The following is a 22258-nucleotide window of genomic DNA, read 5'->3' as shown; positions in this document are numbered from 1 at the left end:
TTTTACAGAAATGTCTCATAAACAAAGGTGTTATATGTATTTTTTGTGAAAATAATGAACTTTTTTTAAATTCCAATATTTGTATGTAAATTTCTTTGAAAATAGCAATCTTAAACTATATAAATCAAATATTAAATTAAATGAAATTACCGATAAGAATGAAATATTAACAATCATAGAAAATGAGCATCTCCGTAATAATCACAGGGGTATACAAGAAGTTTTCCTTGAATTGAAAAATAAATACTTTTATCCTTAATTATATAAACTAATAACTTACGTAATAAATATTTGCTCAATTTGCCAAATATCTAAATTTGATGGAAAACCAGTTAAAATGCCATATCAAATTACAGAAACGCCCACTCATTTTAATGACATAGTACATGTAGACATTTGGTTTCCAAGCAGAAATGTAATGTACCTTACAACAATCGATAAATTTTCTAAGTATGCCACTTTTCATAAGATTAATGATAGAAATTGGATAGCAATTTTAGCAGCTATAAAAGAACGTTTGTTTTTAAAGGAACAAAATATTCAAATGCATACTACTACAGCGTATTTGAAAACTGGAAACTCAGACGTAGAACGACTACATGGAACTTTAAATGAACATCTAAGATTAATGGAGGCCGACAAAGAAAATAAAGATTTAACTTCAGAAGAAAAACTTTTTAAAATTTTCAAGTGCTATAATAATACAATACATACAACAACAAAAATGAGACCCATTGATTTTATAATAAAAAATTTTGATAAAGAGTCCATTGAAGAGCTAAGTAAATTATACGAAAAACAGAAAGTTGAAAGGATTGAGAAATTGAATAAAAATAGAGATAATGAACCAAAGGAATTGGTAAATAATATTGTGCGTAATAGGCAAATCCCTAAAAATAAACCTAAATACAAAAAACTGGTTGAATATAATAGAAATGGAAATTATGTTACCGACATTTCAAACAATCGCAAAACAAAATATTATTAGACACAATTAAAAAGACGATATAAGTTTCAAGAATAAGTAATTACTAATTTAATAATATTAAGAAATATTTATTTTATTTATTAAGTAAAAATTTAATTTTAATTTGCGAGGTCGCAAATGTCTTAAGGGGGGAGGTGTCATATACCAATACTCCCACTACCAACAACATACACTTCCTTCTTCATTCTTTCTTTACCTGTCTTACTTACCCTCTCATATCTCTTTTTCTCATTTCATAATTTTCATACTTGCTAATTGATCTTTCCTTAAACTAAATTCTCTCTTTCTCTTAAATAATAACAACAATAATAAACATTTGCACTCATTAGTTTTAAGCTCACATACATTATGTTAACTTCCTAGCTGTAAGGATTGGAAATTGTAATAAATTAATAAAGTTACATTCGAAAAGAACGGACTTGTTATTATATCGTCATGATCTGGTACGCCTGTTATAAAGCTAAGTGCTGATCCTAAGAAATTTATGCTCCTTTTCTTTCTTCTAATTATTAATAGATTTTTTAACACTTCTATTCTGTTGACTAAGGCTATGTCCCTAAGTAATTCCGGAGAGTTTTTAGCTAATGTTGAGAGTGTGTCATAATGTTCTAAAATTTTTGTTAAGTTTATCATGTGATATAAGTAATCTGATTCATTATAAATGTATGACAGATATGTCTCGGTTAATATAAACTTTTTATTTTCCACATTAGTTATTTGGTATTGTAGTGATTTGTTCACTAGAATTATTAATATTATTATCGGGTAGTACATTTCGTATGTTATCTTTATGAATTAGTTTATTTTTCGTTGTACGCACCGTATTTTCTTTATTTTCTTTTACTATGTGTTTAATATATCTTTTGTTATATTTTTGTCTTCTACTACTTTTCTCATAAATTATTTGTCCTGGTTTAAAATCTTTTTGGCTTCTTTTTTTATTATGGTATTCTAACATACGTTCTTGGTTTTTTCTATATTATTTTTCACTTTTTCGTTAATTTCCTTTTGATTAAAAAATAAGTCTACTGGTTTTTCCTTTATCACCGAATGAATAGTCCTGTTATATTCCTTGACTGCTGAGAATATTTCTTCTTCCGTAGTTGTAGTTCTGTCGTTAGCTAAGGTCCTCGCGATTTCTAATATCGTTGAATGTAACCTTTCTACTTGTGCGTTGGAAGTTGAATGATTATTTGCTGTCTTTTCGTGTTTAATTTGTAATTTATTTAATAATGCGGTTGTGCCTATGCCGACGAATATGCTTTCATTATCGGTCATGAGTTCGGTACAGTTCGGAAAAATTTGTGATAACACTTCTTCTATTATTTCATGAAAATGTAGTTTACTTCCTAATTTACGAAAATATGCGTATTTAGTAAATCTATCTATAGAAGAGAGATAACTTTTGCCATTTATATAAAATATGTCCATTTGTACTGATGTGCCTGGAGTATTTGGTACTGGGCTTTTTCCTAATAATTGTTTAATTGGTTTCCTTTCATATTTATTCTCCATGCAGTTGACACAATTTTTCACTATCTTTTCTGTGTCGCGTTTTAGTGTTGGCCAATAACAAGTTTCTAATATTTCTTTATAGTTGTTTAGAGCGTTTCTGTGTGCTCTCTTGTGTATAAAGTCTAATATATTTTCCCTATCTTTTTGTTCTATCGTGTAGTTTATTTTGTGTAAATACTTTGTAGTAGGTTGAAAATATGTTTGCTATCTTTTCTTTGTGTTTATGCCACGTCTCTAAGTCAGTGTGGAATGCTGTTACTATTTTAGGTTTCATTATTTGTTTTAATATTTGAATCATATATTCTTCACTGTTATATTTTATTTCGAATCGTTCGTGTCGCGGAAATATAGTTGTTGCTGTTTTTTCGTTTGTTTGTGACGGTGTTAAAATAATTTGGGTTTGAAATGAATTTAATGGTTTTGCTAACATTTTTATGTTTCTTGGTGCGGATGTTTCAGCTGAGTGCATTGACGTATCTGACATTATGTTTATTTGTCGTGATAAAGCGTCTGCTATAATATTTTCATGCCCTGGTTTGTATTTTAGCTTGGCACCGTATTCCTCTATCAAATTTTTCCATCTCTTTAATTTAGTATTCGGGTTTTTTTCTGATATGGAAAATATTAAAGACTGATGGTCTGTGTATATAGTTAGGTCTGCTATTCCGTATAAATAATTTCTAAATTTCTGTAATGCCCAAATTATGGCTAACATTTCCTTTTCATTTGTAGAATAATTTTGTTCCGTTTTCGTCAATGTTCTTGATATGAATGATATAGGATTTCTTCCTTGGCTTAGTACTGCTCCTATTGCGTAGTTACTAGCATCTGTGGTTAAGTCAAACCCTTTATTAAAATCTGGTTGATATAGTTCAACTTTTTCTTTTAATTTATTTTTTATTTCATTTATAGCATTTAGTGCTTCTTTATCTAATTGTAACTTTACGTTTTTACTTTTATTTTTTGCAATATTTCCGTTTTCTCCTCTTAGGTAAATTGTTAATGGCTTGCATATATGTGCGAAGTTCTTCACGAATTTCCTATAATAGGAGGCTAGTCCTAAAAATGATCGTAATTCCTTTAGTGTTTCAGGAATTTTATACCTATCTATAGCTTTGATTTTCCCTGGATCTACTGTAATTCTTCCATTGTTTATGATATGTCCTAAGAATTCTGTTTTTGTTTGAAAAAAAATAGATTTTTCCTCTGAGATTTTCATATTGGCTGCATGTAGGGTATGTAAGTTATCGCGAGGAAACGACACACCCTAATTCCCGTCGTAATAAGAGCCTACCACTCTGCACATGTCGCTAAGGCAGCACATTTTGCGTGAGAACATTGGCCAGACATCAAAGTAAACAAACACCATGCACGAGGCGCAAGGTCAGCAAAACGTCAGCAGAGGAGCCACAACGCGATGCGGGTTGGTGGCTTGAGCTAAGTTAGGAATAATTTTAAGGGGCACTTTATACTTGACAACTAAGCCGAGATGACGGCAAATAAAATAATTTTAAAATTGAATAATACATTTTGAATAATTAGCGCCCAACGTGGGGCACGCGAGTGAAAAGTTTTATAGAAAAATATAAAGTTCTTAACTCGACTCGTGTGACTACGATAGCTGGCTCACCTAAAATCAACAACAATCAACTACTTGGACTCAACGTGGACTTTAAGAAGAGACAACCTTTGGCCCGATCAACTAACCGGAAGAACCTGAACCTAATTTTAATCTATTCTAACCCAATGGAAGGGTAAGTGAGATGCTCGTTTCCTGGAATAAATATAACAATAATTGTGAATAAAATAAAGGAAAGTGACAGAACAAAAATTAAAGAGTGAAGGTCTGGAAGACCTTTTTAGAAATTTAAAGTTAGGAAGTCAGAAAGCAAATATGAACACAGAACAAATAAGCGAGTTAATTAAGGCGGAAGTTAGAAGTGCTTTGGCAGCACAAAGGTTGGAGTTCGATAGGAAGTTATTAGCAATCCAAAACCAAGTGACGGGCAGCAGGCCAAAGGTAGAAAAATATCTAAAGGTATCTGTAAATCCACTAGTGACATGTGACATAACGCTTGATGCGATCAAATCACTTCCCGAATTTCATGGTCACATAGGCACATATGTGTCATGGCGCGAGGCGGCGCATAACGCTTATGAACTGTTCAAAAGGTACGATGGCAGTGAACGACACTACCAAGCAGTTACCATTTTGAGGAACAAAATAAGAGGGGCTGCCGATGCGGTCCTCTCATCGTTTAGTACTGTGCTTAATTTTAATGCCATTATAGCACGTTTAGACTTTACGTACGCGGACAAACATCCCGTATATCTTATAGAGCAGGAATTATCTACCTTAAGACAGGGTTCTAGGTCCTGTCTGGAATTCTACGATGAGGTAGAAAAGAAGCTAACGTTACTAGCTAATAAGACTATAATGTCTTACGAGAGTAGCGTGGCAGAAATTATAAACGAGAAATATAGGGCAGATGCCCTAAGAGTTTTCATTTCCGGCTTAAGGAAGCCCTTATGCGACATTCTTTTCGCCTCACGGCCGTCTGACCTTCCGTCTGCTCTTGCTTTAGCACAGGAGGTAGACTCAAACCATGAGCGGTATGCGTTCGCGGCCAATTTTGCTGCCAGGAACGTCGAGGGCAACCACATTAAAAAAAATAATAATATAATTTCAAGCCAGAACAACCATAGGACAAACACTTATGATCCACCCTCAGCTCATAAGAGCCCACACTACTATAGTAATAGGCAGTACAAACCCGGACATGCACCTCATTTTACGGAAAATCAAAGGGTAAATAACGGACGTGACAGCGACAGACTAGTCAGAGCGGAACCAATGGACGTTGATCCATCCTCATCGAAATTTAAACACCAATCGTTTGACAGAGACCGAGGTGCCTATCAAGGAAACAGTAATAGAATGCAACAGGGGTATCAACAAAAACGTCCAGCAAATTCTGGACGTTACACAGGACCAAAGATCCAACGTGTTAATCATCTGGAGGAGGAAGTTGAGCCACAGAGTGAATCATTGTACGGTGCAGAAGCCGAACAAGCGGCGGATGACGTAAGTTTAGATCAACTTAATTTTTTACGGGAAGGTCCCTCCTACCCTGGATTTCAAAGTCCCTAGGAGGGAAAGAAGTGAAACTCCTTATCGATACTGGTGCGTCGAGGAGTTATATGAAACCAACACCGGCTTTAAGGACACAACATTTCAGGGACACATTCTCTGTAAAATCTATTCACGGGGTTACTTCTATCATGGAAAAATGCTACATAAAAATATTTGGTGTAGTGGCAGAATTTTTCATCTTACCGGACTTAACATCATTTGATGGCGTGATTGGGCTCGACATACTAAACAGGGTCCATGCGAACATTGACCTTAAATCGAACACAATAAATCATGATTTTGGTGAGGAGGAAATCTTCTTCATTTCCAGTCATGACGTAAGCCATCTTAGGCTTCAAACAAATCTAGTACCAACAGACGTTAGGGAAGATTTTTCTAGGATGATCAAAAGGATGAATGGGGTTTTTGCTGACCCCAATGAGGCATTACCGTACAATACAAAGGTGATAGCAACAATTCGAACGGAGGACGAAACACCAGTTTACTCAAGATTATACCCGTACCCACTGAGTGTAGCGGATTTCGTGGACAAAGAAATCAAGGACTTGTTAGCAAATGGAGTTATCCGGCCATCAAGATCACCGTTTAACAACCCTATATGGGTGGTAAAGAAAAAGGGGGTGGACGAAAACGGACAGGCGAAGCAGAGATTAGTTATTGACTTTCGGAAGCTCAATGAAAAAACTATCGGTGATAAATACCCAATTCCCGACATAACAGGAATTCTTTCCAATTTGGGTGGTAGTAAATACTTCACCACTTTGGACTTAAAATCTGGTTTCCATCAGATTAAACTATTGGAGCGTGATAGGAAAAAACAGCTTTCTCTGTCGAGAATGGCAAGTATGAATTTTGCCGGTTACCTTTTGGATTAAAAAACGCGCCGAGCATCTTTCAACGCGCCATAGACGACGTATTAAGAGAGCATATTGGGAAAGCTGTTTTGTCTATGTAGACGATGTTATTATTTTTTCGGAAAACAAACAGCAGCATCTGAAAGATATAGAATCAATTTTAAATGAATTATTTAGGGCCAACATGAGAGTGTCGGTTGAAAAATCCAAATTTTTTAGGACTGAGGTCGAATACCTGGGGTTCTTAGTTTCACAAGGATTAATAAAAACGTGTCCAGACAAAGTCGACACAATACGAAGTTTCCCTGAGCCCACCACTCTAAGGGGACTCAGATCATTCCTAGGTCTAGCGGGTTATTATAGATGTTTTATAAGGGATTTCGCTAGAATATCAAAACCATTGTCGAGCATCATGAGAGGCGAATACGGTCGAGTTACTGCGTCCCAATCAAAAAAAATCAGAATTGATTTGACGGATGAACAGAAAAAGACCTTCGAAACAATTAAAGAAATTTTAGCGTCAGAGTATGTAACCCTGACGTACCCAGATTTTAACAAACCATTCGATCTAACTACTGACGCGTCGGCTCATGCTATAGGCGCCGTCCTCTCTCAGGAGGGCAAACCGATTACCATGACTTCTCGCACTCTGTCCGGGAGCGAGGAGCATTACGCTACCAATGAAAGGGAATTGTTAGCTATTGTATGGGCATTGAAAGCTCTTAGAAACTACCTGTACGGCGTAACAAAACTTAATGTTTATACTGACCACCAGCCGCTGACCTTTGCGGTTTCGGATAGGAATCCTAATTCGAAAATTAAAAGATGGAAAGCCTTCATAGACGAATGCAACGCAAAGCTAATCTACAAACCAGGAGAGGAAAATGTGGTGGCAGACGCTCTATCTAGGCAACATATAAATGCTTTAGATAACACGAGCATCGAGACAATTCATAGCGAGGAATCATCAACCCATACAATTGAAAGATCGGAAAAACCGGTAAATTGCTTCCGCAACCAGATTATTGTGGAGGTAGGTACAGAACCTCAAAGAAAAACTTTTATAATTTTTGGAAAAAAGACAAGGCATTTCATTTCTTACCGAGAAAAAAAGGATTTATTAGAACTTTTACAGGAGGCCGTAAACACAACAGCAGTAAACGCAATACACTGCGATCTGCAGGCACTTGCACAGTTTCAGCACGAACTGGTCGAAATGTTTCCAACAGTTAAATTCAGACATACGGAGAAATTCGTTAACGACATTACGAATCCGAATGAGCAGCAGGAAATTATCGCTGCTGAACATAACAGAGCGCATCGAGCAGCGCAGGAGAACACAAAACAAATTCTAGAGGATTATTTCTTTCCAAAAATGGAGAAAAAAGTTAAACAATTTGTGGGAAATTATCGAACTTGCTCGCAGGCGAAGTATGATCGGCACCCAAAGAAACAGCTTATCGCTCAAACGCCCATACCAACATATTGTGGAGAAATTCTTCACATTGACATATTTTCTACCGGGTCCAAGTTCTTCTTGACGTGCATCGACAAGTTTTCAAAATTTGCGATAGTACAGTCGTTGAAATCAAGAACGATAGTAGATGTCAAACCACAGCTCCTTCAGTTACTCAACATGTTTTTCGGTACTCGAATAGTTTATTGCGACAATGAGAAGTCGCTGAATTCACACAGCATCAAAGCTACATTAAAGAATCACTTCAATATCGACACCACTACATAGTACATCAAATGGTCAGGTGGAGCGATTCCATAGCACACTAATGGAAATAGCACGATGCCTTAAACTTGACAAAAATCTTGATGATGTTGAGGAAATTGTCCTTTTAGCTACGATTGAGTATAACAGGTCCATTCACACAGTAACGGGGATGAAGCCCCTTACCGTATTTCGTTCAATTAGAGATGACAACCAAATACCATGCCGCTTAAGAAACGCACAGGAAAGAGAACTAACAACTCATAATAAGAACAGGCAGGATAGGGAGTTCCCTGTTGGAGAAAAAGTACTTGTTAAAAATAACAGGAGACTAGGCAATAAGCTTACGCCTCTTTATACTGAGGAAGAGGTGGAAAAAGACTTGGGTACAACAGTTTTAATAAAAGAGAGAAGGGTCCATAAAGACAACCTTCGTTAAACTTAATCTAGAACCTAGGTGTTTCTAATGATAAACAATTAACAAAAAAGTTTCATATACGTTTTAGGATTTTCATAATTTTGGCCATATCAATATCGGCAACGACAGGAAGGTTAATCGACTATACCAATGCAAGGTACATTCCGGTGGTCGGTGAGGACCTTGTAATTTGAGAGAATTCAGGACACATCAAGCATGTTACCAACTTGACACTTTACGAATTACTGAGAGACGAGACAATTAATGCCACAGACCACTTTCCTCAGCCACATATGAGGAAGTTACTAGACGCGGACATAAACCAGATAAGTCGACTGATACAAATGATAAACGCTCACCACAGACAGGCGAGAAGCCTGAATGCCCTAGGGACAGTCCTGAAATACATTACTGGAACTCCTGACCATGACGACTTCAATAGATTAATGAACACAGAAGAACAGCTAATTAACTCGCAGGACAGACAGTTTACCATAAACACCCAGGTACAGAAAGAAATCAATAACCTTACCATTACAGTAAATAAAATCCTGAAATTAACAAAAGAAAGAGGAATAAACACCGGTCACCTTTATGACATACTTCTGGCTAGAAACAGAGCAATTATTACAGAATTAAATAACATTATAACAGCTGTCACTTTCGCCAAAATTGGGGTCTTAAGTACCATTCTCTTAGACAGTAATGAAATAAATTTCATAACAGAAGACGAGCACTTCACTGACCTTACCGTGGCCGATGTTATGGCAGTGGCTAGAATTAAGATATTACAGTATAATAACATAATTTACTTTTTAATAAGATATCCGATTCCTATGTTTAGATGTAAGAAAATTACTATTTTACCGGTAGCTCATGGCCACCAAATCCTGCACCTTGAAGAATCCATCTTAGCCAAGTGTTATAACCATACCGTAGCCGTAAAGAACTGCAGCGACACAACACCAACGTTTTGCTTACCATCTCCGACTACATCATGCGCTCTGCAACTACTGACTCGCAACACCGCTAATTGCAGTACAACATTTAACAACCTCACACCAATTTCACCGATAAGTGACGGCCTTGTTGTCATCAATGACCAATTGGCTGTCATCGAGGAAAATAATGAGGTCCCTATTACGGTCAACGGAACATACCTCGTGGTCTTCAAAAACAACGTAAAGATTAATGGTACGACTTTTTATAACGAAAATTCTACATTGCCTCTAAAACCTGAAACTCCATGGGCTTCTACAATCAACTTGACGCAGCACACAGAAATATTAAGCGCTTCTTACCTTCACCATGTGAATCTAGAGAATGTTCAAAGGATCAATCACCTGCAGCGATCAATCCATTATGGCCACGTTACAGGTTTCTCAGCCTTTGGTGTCTTATTAATCATGGCATTCACTGTTTACGTCCTTCTCAGGATAAGGAGGACCAAGAGAGAGATTATCATAGCCAAATCCGTTGAAACTGCAATTAAAACCGCTTCTTTGAGGACCGAGGACGTTCCCCATTTAGAAGGGGAGGAGTTATCGCGAGGAAACGACACACCCTAATTCCCGTCGTAATAAGAGCCTACCACTCTGCACATGTCGCTAAGGCAGCACATTTTGCGTGAGAACATTGGCCAGACATCGAAGTAAACAAACACCATGCACGAGGCGCAAGGTCAGCAAAACGTCAGCAGAGGAGCCACAACGCGATGCGGGTTGGTGGCTTGAGCTAAGTTAGGAATAATTTTAAGGGGCACTTTATACTTGACAACTAAGCCGAGATGACGGCAAATAAAATAATTTTAAAATTGAACAATACATTTTGAATAATTTGTATAATATTAGTGATGTCTTTAATATGTTGCTTAAATATAAAGGGTCTCAGTATGTCGTCGACACATCTTTGAAATGTGGCTGGAGCATTCTTTAGGCCGAACGGTAGACGAAGGTATTCATATTTGGCTCCATTGACTGAAAATGCGGTTTTTTCTCCGTCTTCTGGTTTTATCATAATGTGGTGGAATCCTGATTCTAAGTCAATTGTTGTAAAATATCTGGCTTTCCCTAAATTCTGGAGAGTCATAGTTATATCTGGAATAGGGTATCTATCTGCTATCGTTTGTTTATTTAATTTTTGGAAGTCTATAACCATTCTTTTTTTCTGTTTACCTTCTTCATCTAATCCTTTTTTTGAGACTGTCCATATTGGTGAGTTATATGGGCTTTTACTTTTTTGTATTATGTTATTTTTTAATAGATTCTGTATTTCCTTTTCGACAAAGTCCTGATCCGCATATGGATAGGGGTATTGTCGTACCCAAACAGGTTCTCTGGTTTCAGTCCTGATCTCTGCTTGTATTGTGGTTGTAAAAGGTAACAGTTCATTGTTATTATAGTTATTCATTAATTCTTTTATTTCTTTTTCATAAGTTTTGTCTCCTATAGTATAATTAATTTGTTCCTTTACTTGTTCAGATATTTTTTTAATTGTTATAGAATATTCGAATAAATCTATTTTTGCTTTCATTTTTCTTAAGGAATCTTCTCCTAATATTAAATCAAATTCTTTTAATTCTTCTGTTTCGTAAAAATCTAAGTCAAATCCCACGAGATTAATTTCTCTTTTGTGGGTAACTACTGAAGTTCCATGTAATGTATTGAATTTAATAGGTTTATCTAATTTTATCCTTTCTGCAAATGGATAGTCTTTACTTACATAACTACTTGTGGCACCTGTATCTATTAGTATATACACGTATCTTCCGTCTGGTGCAGTACGTCGGAGTGTTGGAAGACCGTGATGCCTTATAAAAAATGTTTCTGTTTGTTATTATTTTTATAACTTACGCCAGCTGCTTCATTGTAGAGTGATAGGTTATCTTCATTAGTTTCTGCATCATTCATTTGGTTGATCCGCTGCGCTTTGCGTTGATTTATATTTGATGATTCGTCTCTGCTTCTCTTGAATTGTTCTCCTACTCGTTGCATTACTGTTTTGAAGGGATTCGGTGTTTGTCTGCTTGTCTGCTGAAATTGTGGTGGTTGTGGATTGTATGGTTGTCTTCTGAATCTTATTGAGGAAGGATCTACATCCATTGGTACCACTGGCTGTGTTTGTTGCGCGAAAGTTGGTTGAAGAGGTGGGTATATTTGTGGTCTCTGCCATTGTTGCAGACTCTTCTGGTATGTTCTGGGTATGTGTTCCAGTTGGTGATAATGAGTGTCATGTTGCATGGTCCTTGCTATACCGTAGGCTTCCATCAAGTTTGAGCAATTTCTGGAGTACAGTGCGTTTTTTGTTGCTGTACTTTTTAACCCTGCGATAAATGTACGTATCGCTTTTAGTTGCACTTCTTTTGATAGAGCTTCTATCACAAATTCATTTTTGTGTGACATTTCTATCTTGGATAATACTCCGTTGAGTGCTTGGTTCAGGTGATCATAGTATATGTGGAGAGGTTTTTCTCCTTGTCGTATTCTTATCATATCTTCCTCGAGTACATAGAGTGGGCGTTGATCTGCATAAGAGTCGTCTAGGCGGTCTATGATTTCATCGAAGTTTAGCTTTGTGTTGTTGTTGATGAGGATTTGTGCAGCTCGTCCTGTGATCTTTCCTCTGAGAAGAGTCCTAAGTCGACTTCTTTGGGATCAGTGTATGTACAGATTTCATCCTGGGCTTCTATTATTGGTGTATTACCTATTTGAGCTTCGGCGAATTTCCTCTGCAAATCAAGTACCATCGCTTGGAGTGCTTGGATCTCTGCTGCTTGTTGTGCCATTTTATTTTGTTTTTTCTTGTTTTGTTTTTAAGTTTTGAGCCGTTTTGAAAATTTGCTTGAATTTTAGTTACTGGATTCAACCTTATTTCTTGTCCTTGAAGGATTTTTGTATCGAATCCTTTTTTGTTGACAGGTCCTTTTTAGTTTTGGGACACTTTCCTAGGATATGTTTTTATATCCTTCACTTGTTAAAGAATTTATTCTGATTCCTTTTTATTAGTGTGTCCCTGCTCGGGCGCCAATTAAAGTTATTATTTTCTAAAAAATATATTTTTAGCTCCGTAGAGCGATCTTTATTTAATCACTTAAACAGTGTGATTTTTATGAGCAGAAAAAAGATTTTGTATACAAGCGGGTGCTTGTATTTATACAAAAAACTTAGCTTCAAAGTAATATATGTATTTATCAGTGGTTGTATTTATACAAGAACTTAGCTTCAAAGTAATATATGTATTTATCAGTTGTAGTTTTGTGGTTTCTATTCTATTGTGGAAAAGTACTGAAGTGGAAAAGTACTAATGTGGATGACAATTAGTATAGTTATTTGGATAGTGTTATATTATAGTAAGTGATGTCAGCTTATTGCTAGGCAGATGTATATGTGTGGTAGCTATTATCAGTTGGGTTCAGTGTAAGTCATGTATTAACTCGCACTGCATCACAGGTAGCAGTTAGAAGAAAACAGGAAAATGATGTGCGGCATTTGCAAAGAAGTTTAGTTGATCGGCAACGTACACGTAGAAGAATATTGCAAAATAGGGCACGTGTTTTAGGAAATTTGAATCCAACAGCGTTTAATTATGAAAATTCATTGAAATATAATTTGCAGGCATCAGTTTATGGACATTGTAGTTTGTGGACATTGCAAAGCATTCAAATTCAAAAATGAAACGGTGGGGTTATGTTGTACTAATGGAAGAGATAAATTGCCGGCATTGAACCCACCTCCAGAGACATTGAGATCTTTGTTTTTGGGATTTACATCTGAGTCGGATATACAAAAGTATAATTCATGTTTCCAAATGACTTCGTTTGGTGCGACCAATACCATTCGTGTTAATTTCATTCCAACTAATTTCGACGCATAACATAACTGTCATCCGTCCTGATGAAAGTGAATTTTGCGATCTTTGCAAAAATTATGTTCTCCTTTTTGAAAATTCTACACAACAGATTGAAGGGCGGATTTACCATAAAGTAGGCTCATTATTGCCATTCGCTGATGCAAACTATCAATTTTTGTAAATTTATTTTGTTGGGAATTCCAATATTGAAGTTGAATGTCGTTACTCTACAAGAATGATAGAAAAGAGATTACGCATTGCGTAGGTCCGTTATACTTGAAAAATGTAAACAAACAATTGCTTACGTCACACGGCGCAGTAAAAAATTTGACAGCTATAAATTCGTGGTACCAATCAATGTGAATATAGAAACAATTTATTTTAACCGTGTAATTTTGTATTTAAATAACAAAATGAAGTGTGTAGTGAAAAACTGTGTCAATGATACAAGAAATAAAAATGTGAAGAAAACATTTTTTATGTTTCCGAACGATAAAGGGCAGCAAAAAAGTGGATCCAATTTTGTAGAAATAATCAAGCATTTAAGCCGAAAACATGGCGAATTTGCATGGACCACTTCCACGATGAAGACATTATTGGAAACGGGATGTACGAAATGGGTGGGTTGATAAATCACCTTTGTTTTAAAATATTTTAATTTTAAACTTTTCATAGGCCTTGCCGCCAAAAGGACTTTTAAACCAGGAGCTATTCCCTGTCGCTATAACGTTGCAGCTAGTGAAAATGAGCAGCGAGGCACCAGAGCTGAGCGCAGGGAAAATAAGAAAATAGTGACTTCACTGTTGATAAATGTTGACCAACCTCAAGAAGTGCGAGTACAGTGTATACCTGCTGAAGATTTTAACGTGACTGAGGATTGTGCAGACCTTTCAATGGAAAATAGTTTGAATGAATTGTGCACTGAAGACGCTGCTATTAAAGAAAGTTCAGGGCAAGGAGACAAAATAAAAATGCTAGAGAAAAAAGTGTAAGTGAAGATTTTTTTCAAAATGTAGCATTGCATATGTATTTATATATAAACTTTATGCTTTTTATCACAGAAAACTTCAAACTAAAAATAAAAAACTTGAAGATGATTTTTCGCATGCCAAGCGCAAACTTGAATTTGAAATAAGCGAGTTAAAAGTAAAACTAACTAAATCTGAGTGAATGTTGAAGAAACGTTAAAGGGGATTTTTACGGACGGTCAGATAAAAAAATTGAAAAACGGATCCAAAAGGCAAACTTGGACGAAGACTGACATAGCCAACTCCATTACACTATATTCTGCTAGTGCAAAAGGATATAGGCTTTTAAGAAGAAGTAATTTTCCGCTTTCAGCAGTTCGCACGCTTCAGTCATGGGCTCAGAAAGTGGAAATAGACCGCGGCATTTCAAAGCCGGTTGTTCAAGTTCTTGGTGAAACTAGGCATATGACCAAAGAACAAAAACTTTGCGTTTTAAGTTTCGACGAAGCCAAGCTAAGAGAAGTTTTTTGTTACGATAAAGTATCCGATACTGTATTACCACCTGTTAAAAATATTCAAGTCGGAATGCTTAGAGGTTTGTGGTTTATAAAATACATGCAAATATGTACTTTCCCTTACATCCTGTGCAAATACAACTTACAATATGAAAGAATCCATTTCAAATCCATTTGATGTTGAAATTGAAGGCGCTGCGCTGAATTCACAGCTGGAGTTAATAGAATTGCAAAGCAGCTCTCATCTGAAAACAAACCTTACTAAGCTGGCTATTCAACTAATTTCTTTATTTGGCAGTACATATGTATTTCCGAGCAGCTGTTTTCTCGCATGAAACTTAACAAATCAAAAACCAGATCATCTTTATTAGATAGCCATCTTAAAGGCATTTTGCGCATAGCCACTTCTAAAACTCCAGCTGACATAGATGCGCTGTGCAAACAGAAAAAATGTCAGACATCTCATTAATTAGATTTTAAGAATAAGAATATGCTAAGGCCATAGTTACATTAATAATAATCTGCGTCGATTCATATTCAAATAAAAAGCACAAGCAGAATAAAATTAAAGACATTATAAAATCTGAATTGTTTAATTTAAATATTTCTTTTAATTTCAAATCTTATGTTAAATATTCAAACTGATCCATAATTGTAATTATTTTCATATTTAACTTGCATTGCGATTTTTGTAAATGAGTTAATTTTTCCATTTTTTGTTTGGTGCGTATTTTAATAGAACAATTAATAAAAATATTTATATTACAAAATAATAATTAATAAAAATCTAAAATCTTGGGGACCTTCAATATTTTATTTCATTTTTATAAACCAAAAACCAATCAATTATTATTAACAAGCAATATTTACTTGCTACTCAAGCTATTTCACGAAATTTATGAGCCGTGTGACGTAGATGCGCAGAACGAAAAATTTTTTGTCTCTCATCTGCGCAATCTTGTACTCTATCATTCTTGGTTGCTCTATCGTTTCAAGCAGGAATAAGGGGATGCCCAACTCGTCTCTCACTGGAAGTGAGAGAACAATTGCTAAACGTCAAAACCACCTAAACTTTGACAGTTGACTGGATTGAGGAGGTTTTGACGTTTCTTCTTCTTCTTCTTAATTGGCGTAGAAACCGCTTAAGCGATTATAGCCGAGTTAACAACAGCGCGCCAGTCGTTTCTTCTTTTCGCTACGTGGCGCCAATTGGATATTCCAAGCGAAGCCAGGTCCTTCTCCACTTGGTCCTTCCAACGGAGTGGAGGTCTTCCTCTTCCTCTGCTTCCCCCGGCGGGTACAGTGTCGAATACTTTCAGAGCTGAAGTGTTTTCGTCCATTCGAACAACATGACCTAGCCAGCGTAGCCGCTGTCTTTTAACTCGCTGAACTATGTCAATGTCGTCGTATATCTCGTACAGCTCATCGTTCCATTGAATGCGATATTCGCCGTGGCCAACGCTCAAAGGACCATAAATCTTTCGCAGAACTTTTCTCTCGAAAACTCGCAACGTCGACTCATCAGTTGTTGACATCGTCCAATCCTCTGCACCATATAGCAGGACGGGAATTATGAGCGACTTATAGAGTTTGGCTTTTGTTCGTCGAGAGAGGACTTTACTTTTCAATTGCCTACTCAGTCCGAAGTAGCACCTGTTGGCAAGAGCAATCCTGCGTTGGATTTCTAGGCAGACATTGTTGGTGGTGTTTACGCTGGTTCCAAGATAGACGAAATTATCTACGACTTCAAAGTTATGACTGTCAACAGTGACGTGAGTGCCAAGTCGCGAATGCGACGACTGTTTGTTTGATGACAGGAGATACTTCGTCTTGCCCTCGTTCACTGCCAGACCCATTTTCTGTGCTTCCTTGTCCAGCCTGGAGAAAGCAGAACTAACGGCGCGGGTGTTGAGGCCGATGATATCAATATCATCGGCATACGCCAACAGCTGTACACTCTTATAGAAGATGGTACCTTCTCTATTTAGTTCTGCGGCTCGAACTATTTTCTCCAAAAGCAGGTTAAAAAAGTCGCACGATAGGGAATCGCCTTGTCTGAAACCTCGTTTGGTATCGAACGGCTCGGAGAGGTCTTTCCCGATCCTGACGGAGCTTTTGGTGTTACTCAACGTCAGTTTACACAGCCGTATTAGTTTTGCGGGGATACCAAATTCAGACATCGCGGCATAAAGGCAGCTCCTTTTCGTGCTGTCGAAAGCAGCTTTGAAATCGACGAAGAGGTGGTGTGTGTCGATTCTCCTTTCACGGGTCTTTTCCAAGATTTGGCGCATGGTGAATATCTGGTCGGTTGTTGATTTGCCAGGTCTGAAGCCACACTGATAAGGTCCAATCAGTTTGTTGACGGTGGGCTTTAATCTTTCACACAATACGCTCGATAGAACCTTATATGCGATGTTGAGGAGGCTAATCCCACGGTAGTTGGCGCAGATTGTGGGGTCTCCTTTTTTATGGATTGGGCATAGCACACTTAAATTCCAATCGTTGGGTATGCTTTCGTCCGACCATATTTTACAAAGAAGCTGATGCATGCACCTTATCAGTTCTTCGCCGCCGTGTTTGAGTAGCTCGGCCGGCAATCCGTCGGCCCCTGCCGCTTTGTTGTTTTTCAGGCGGGCAATTGCTATTCGAACTTCTTCATGGTCGGGTAATGGAACGTCTGCTCCATCGTCATCGATTGGGGAATCGGGTTCTCCTTCTCCTGGTGTTGTGCGTTCACTGCCATTCAGCAGGCTGGAGAAGTGTTCCCTCCATAATTTAAGTATGCTCTGGGCATCAGTGACTAGATCACCTTTGGGGGTTCTACAGGAATACGCTCCGGTCTTGAAACCTTCCGTAAGCCGCCGCATTTTTTCGTAGAATTTTCGAGCATTACCCCTGTCGGCCAGCTTATCAAGCTCTTCGTACTCACGCATTTCAGCCTCTTTCTTCTTCTGTCTACAAATGCGTCTCGCTTCCCTCTTAAACTCTCGGTATCTATCCCATCCCGCACGTGTAGTGGTCGATCGTAACGTTGCGAGGTAGGCAGCCTGTTTTCTCTCCGCTGCGGCGCGGCACTCCTCGTCGTACCCGCCTTTCCTTTTGCACTTTCCGAAAACCAATGGTTTCGGTTGCAGCTGTACGTAAGGAGTTTGAAATGCCGTCCCACAGTTCCCTTATACCGAGTTGTTGACGAGTGCTCTCAGAGAGCAGGAGTGCAAGCCGAGTAGAAAATCGTTCGGCTGTCTGTTGTGATTGCAGCTTTTCGACGTCGAACCTTCCTTGTGTTTGTTGGCGTGCGTTTTTTGCTGCACAGAGGCGGGTGCGAATCTTAGCTGCAACAAGATAGTGGTCCGAGTCGATGTTAGGACCTCGGAGCGCACGCACATCTAAAACACTGGAGACGTGTCTTCCGTCTATCACAACATGATCGATCTGGTTGGTAGTTTTTCGATCCGGAGACAGCCAGGTAGCTTGATGAATCTTCTTATGCTGGAATCTAGTACTACAGATAACCATATTTCGGGCCCCGGCGAAGTCAATCAGCCTCAACCCATTTGGGGATGTTTCGTCGTGGAGGCTGAACTTACCGACCGTAGTGCCAAATATACCTTCTTTGCCCACCCTGGCGTTAAAGTCGCCAAGCACGATTTTGACATCGTGGCGGGGGCAGCTCTCATAAGCGCGCTCCAAGCGCTCATAGAAGGCATCTTTGGTCACATCGTCCTTCTCTTCCGTCGGGGCGTGGGCGCAAATCAGCGATATGTTGAAGAACCTCGCTTTGATGCGGATTGTGGCTAGACGTTCATTCACCGCAGTGAATGATAGTACTCGGCGACGGAGTCTCTCTCCCACCACGAATCCTACACCAAACTTGCGCTCCTTTATATGGCCACTGTAGTAAATGTCACAAGGACCTACTCGTCTCTGTGGGAGGATGGAGTCATGTGTAGAAGTTCACGCAAGTGAGGAAAGTTCTCTGATCGCCATTCACTTGGGAGTGGCCAGAAACGATTCTTTTACACATGGCTCAAGCAGCTCACTACTTCCGGTCTTTGACCAAGTATCCTCTGGGTAGCCTAAGAACATCCGTTCGAAGGCGAAACATTCCCTACAAGGGTTGTGCGCTGGGTTTGGGACCCGCCACGTAAAAAACACCCCCCAGTGAAGAGCTACAACCAGCCTCGGTTTTGACGTTTAGCAATTGGAAAAGAGGGACGACCAGATTAAAATCCCGCCAAATTATTATTCGAATGGAGAAATTTTTCATTTTTTTGTCTCCATTTGTAACAGCACGCAGATTGAAAGCTGTAAGTATATTTTAATTTTTATTAAATAAACTTGCATTTATTTAATACTTTTTTATTTATTTTACAGATAAAATGCCGAAAACAACCAGCAATTAGAGAAAATGTGTTGTTGGCTGCAACGAGGGAGGAATAACATTTAGTTTTCCAAACAGTGGAACGGACCTCGAACGGTGAGTGAAAACCCATAAATAGTGCAAAAAGTGTTTGTGAAGTTGTGAAAAATTTCGATGAAATCAGTGTTTCGATTGTGCAATGAAAATAGTAATTTTGGATAATAAAATTGAATTTCCGTGTGTTTTTAAATGTGATGTGCTGAACAAGTAGAGCGCGACAGACTGCAAGCGACATCTGTCAAATATTAAAATACACACGTTCTTATGGACACAGTTATGTAGTCGTGCAGCTGCCTCAATAACTGTGTCCATAAGAACATGTGTATTGAATATTTATGATAGTTACAAAAAAAGTCGTACTTTAAATATTCATTAAATGTACACTTTTTGCACTATTATTATTATTATTATTATTATTATACATATTTTATAATTAAATGTTTGCCTTTTTGTATTTTCTTTTGTTTCTTATAATAGGCGTAAATGTTGGCTCAACCGTTTAGGTGTTTCCGATGAAAAGCAATTGCGTTCGGGGGCCGTTCCCGATATAAATTTAAAAGTTGACCCTACATTTGACGTCCCAAATTCCGAATTAAAAATACAATTTTATTGGGTCTAGAAGATTTTGCTCCCCAAGTTGAAGAAGCTGTATCAAATTTACAAAATGCATCGAGGCAGCTTTTTCCAAGTATTGAAAATGAAATTGAAGATGGAATTTTAGAGCCTCTTCCATTTTTGGAGGAGGATGTATCTTTTAATTTTGATAAGGCCGCGCTAACAGGTAGGGGTCTGACCGCAGGTACAGAAAGGAAGAAGAAATTGAGGGAAGAGAATAGGGTTTTGAAAATAAAGTTAGATCAAAAAGAGCAGGAAAATAGAAGTTTAAAGGCCCAGTTAGTTGAAATGGCCGCAGAGTTAGAAAGATGTAGGGAACAGCTAAGGAATAGCTCATTTAGGGAGTAAAGTTCCTCCTCAGTTAGGTGTTTGCATTAGGAGTAGTTTTATAAATAGTAATCGCCGTACCCATGGTCGGCGATATGACAATTTTTTGAAAACGATAGCTTTGGGTGTATTTTTTTTATCGCCAGTTGCTTATCGGCACTTAAAGCTCCAATTAGATTTTCCATCCGAAAGTACTTTGGAAAACTTTGTTACAGACTGGCCCCGTTTCCCAGGTTGCACCCAAAGTAGCATAAAATCGTTAGAGATTAGGAGTAGGGGATTCACTTTCGAACAAAAGTTCGTGTCGGTTTCATGTGATGAAATGTCACTGAAATGTCATTTGCAGTATGACAGGAAATTCGATAGGGTGATAGGTATTGAGGATTATGGCGATGAAAATCGCACTTCTAGATTAGCAACTACTGCAATGACTATAATGGTGCAAGGTATAGGTGGAGAGCCTTGGTCCCACCCATTGGCTTATTTTTTCGTAAAAGGTTCCTGCAAAGGGGATGTCCTCAATAAATACATTCTTGAAGCCATTACCCAACTGCAACATATAGGACTAATTCCTTGCCATTTTGTTTGCGACCAGGGCACCAATTTTCAGAATTGCGCTAATTTGTTAGGTGTTTCAGCGTCACGGCCTTTTTTTTTAAGTTAATGGCAAGGAAGTGTATTTTTTTTACGATAGCCCACATTTGATAAAAAGTAGTCGTAACTGTTTACAAAATGTAAAAAATATGGTTTTCTTTAAAAATAGACGGGTAAGTTGGTCGGATATTGTTCATTTTTATGAAACCGACTCTAAGTCGAGTTATCGGTGTGCGCATAAATTAACCGATGCTCATATTTATCCAAAATACCTTCCAAAAAATGAAGGTTAAATTCGCGTCTCAAGTATTGAGTAATACGGTCGCTTCTGGTATGTTGTCCCTATATAGCTCGGGAGCCTTAAGCTCGAAAAGTAGGAGCTTTATTAATACCGCGGAATTCGTTTCGTTTTTTAATAAATTATTTGATATTTTAAATAGCAGTTTCGTTGAGGCTGTTGTAAAAAAGTGTTTGTAGGTTCCCCTGAACAATTAGACTTTTTAAATGAGGCAGAACAAGTTTGAAAAACTATTCGGGTCGTAGACGAATTAGAAAGCAACACAACCAATAATTTTAGTTTTATAAAGGGGTGGGTGTTAAATATTAACAGTTTAAGACGATTGTGGCGATTTTTGTCACACTCAGGTTTTCCGTACTTGAAGACGAGACGACTATGTCAGACAGTTTAGAACATTTTTTTGGCAGATTCGAAGCAGAGGAGGTACTAGATTAACGCCCTATATGTTCTCTAGTTTGTTTAGGAAATCGTGGGGCTTACGTTACGTAAACGTCGTAACAAAAGGAAACTGTGAGCTGCCTTTAGAACCTGATGCTACAGTAATTTCGGAACATAGTAATAATGTTCTACGTAATGTGTGTAATGATTCACTATTGAATGACCTTTCTTGGCAGGATTTTCAAGGTCTACCACGGCCTGAACACTCCCTCGTTAGATCAATAACATTAGATAGTAGTTTAGAAATTAATTTTTTGAAAGAAAATGCGTTTAGCTACTTTTGCGGTTATTTTTATTTAAAAATTTTCAAACTGCACACATGTTCCCTGCCTTTACCATATTTAGGAGGTGAAATTCCTTCGGACGAATTCATCTTCATGCATCAAAATCAAATAGACAAATGCAATTTAGTGAAGCCGCCTGAGGATTTTACTGCATTTGTAAAAATTTTGGAAACCAGATTTTTAGAAGAATTCGACAGTAATTGTCATAAAATAGGAATAGGAGATATTCTTTTTAATAAAATGGAAGATGTTAGGCCGTTTTTGTGTTGTGATAGTTGTGACCCAAAAATAGTTATAGCCCT

The 22258-nt window shown here is 37.7% G+C and overlaps 2 protein-coding genes across 3 annotated transcripts in view; one reads left to right on the top strand and one right to left on the bottom strand.

Annotated features, from left to right (window-relative positions):
• Positions 1 to 22258, bottom strand: part of LOC126766148 (uncharacterized) — an 897272-nt gene that overhangs the window by 458983 nt on the left and 416031 nt on the right. The window lies entirely within an intron of this gene.
• Positions 13026 to 15649, top strand: LOC126766183 (uncharacterized). 2 transcript variants are annotated; one of them, XM_050484074.1, is made up of 3 exons: positions 13026 to 14106; positions 14173 to 14485; positions 14559 to 15649. In XM_050484074.1, the coding sequence occupies exons 1-3, from the start codon at positions 13911 to 13913 to the stop codon at positions 14665 to 14667; spliced, it is 618 nt and encodes a 205-aa protein (XP_050340031.1). In that variant the 5' UTR covers positions 13026 to 13910; the 3' UTR covers positions 14668 to 15649. The 2 variants fall into 2 exon arrangements, with proteins under 2 accessions (XP_050340031.1, XP_050340032.1); XM_050484075.1 differs by having other exon boundaries at positions 13029 to 14117.

Source organism: Bactrocera neohumeralis, unplaced genomic scaffold, assembly GCF_024586455.1.
Source record: "Bactrocera neohumeralis isolate Rockhampton unplaced genomic scaffold, APGP_CSIRO_Bneo_wtdbg2-racon-allhic-juicebox.fasta_v2 cluster11, whole genome shotgun sequence".
NCBI lineage: Eukaryota > Metazoa > Arthropoda > Insecta > Diptera > Tephritidae > Bactrocera > Bactrocera neohumeralis.
This window is presented reverse-complemented; position numbering and strand designations above follow the sequence as displayed.

What these genes read in the sequence shown, in the direction of transcription:
- LOC126766183 (XM_050484074.1), top strand. Translation starts at nt 13,911, where the DNA reads ATGAAGTGTGTAGTGAAAAACTGTGTCAATGATACAAGAAATAAAAAT. An exon ending in GACATTATTGGAAACGGGAT is followed by an intron (nt 14,107 to 14,172) that starts GTACGAAATGGG and finishes AACTTTTCATAG; the next exon opens with GCCTTGCCGCCAAAAGGACT. An exon ending in AAAATGCTAGAGAAAAAAGT is followed by an intron (nt 14,486 to 14,558) that starts GTAAGTGAAGAT and finishes TTTTTATCACAG; the next exon opens with AAAACTTCAAACTAAAAATA.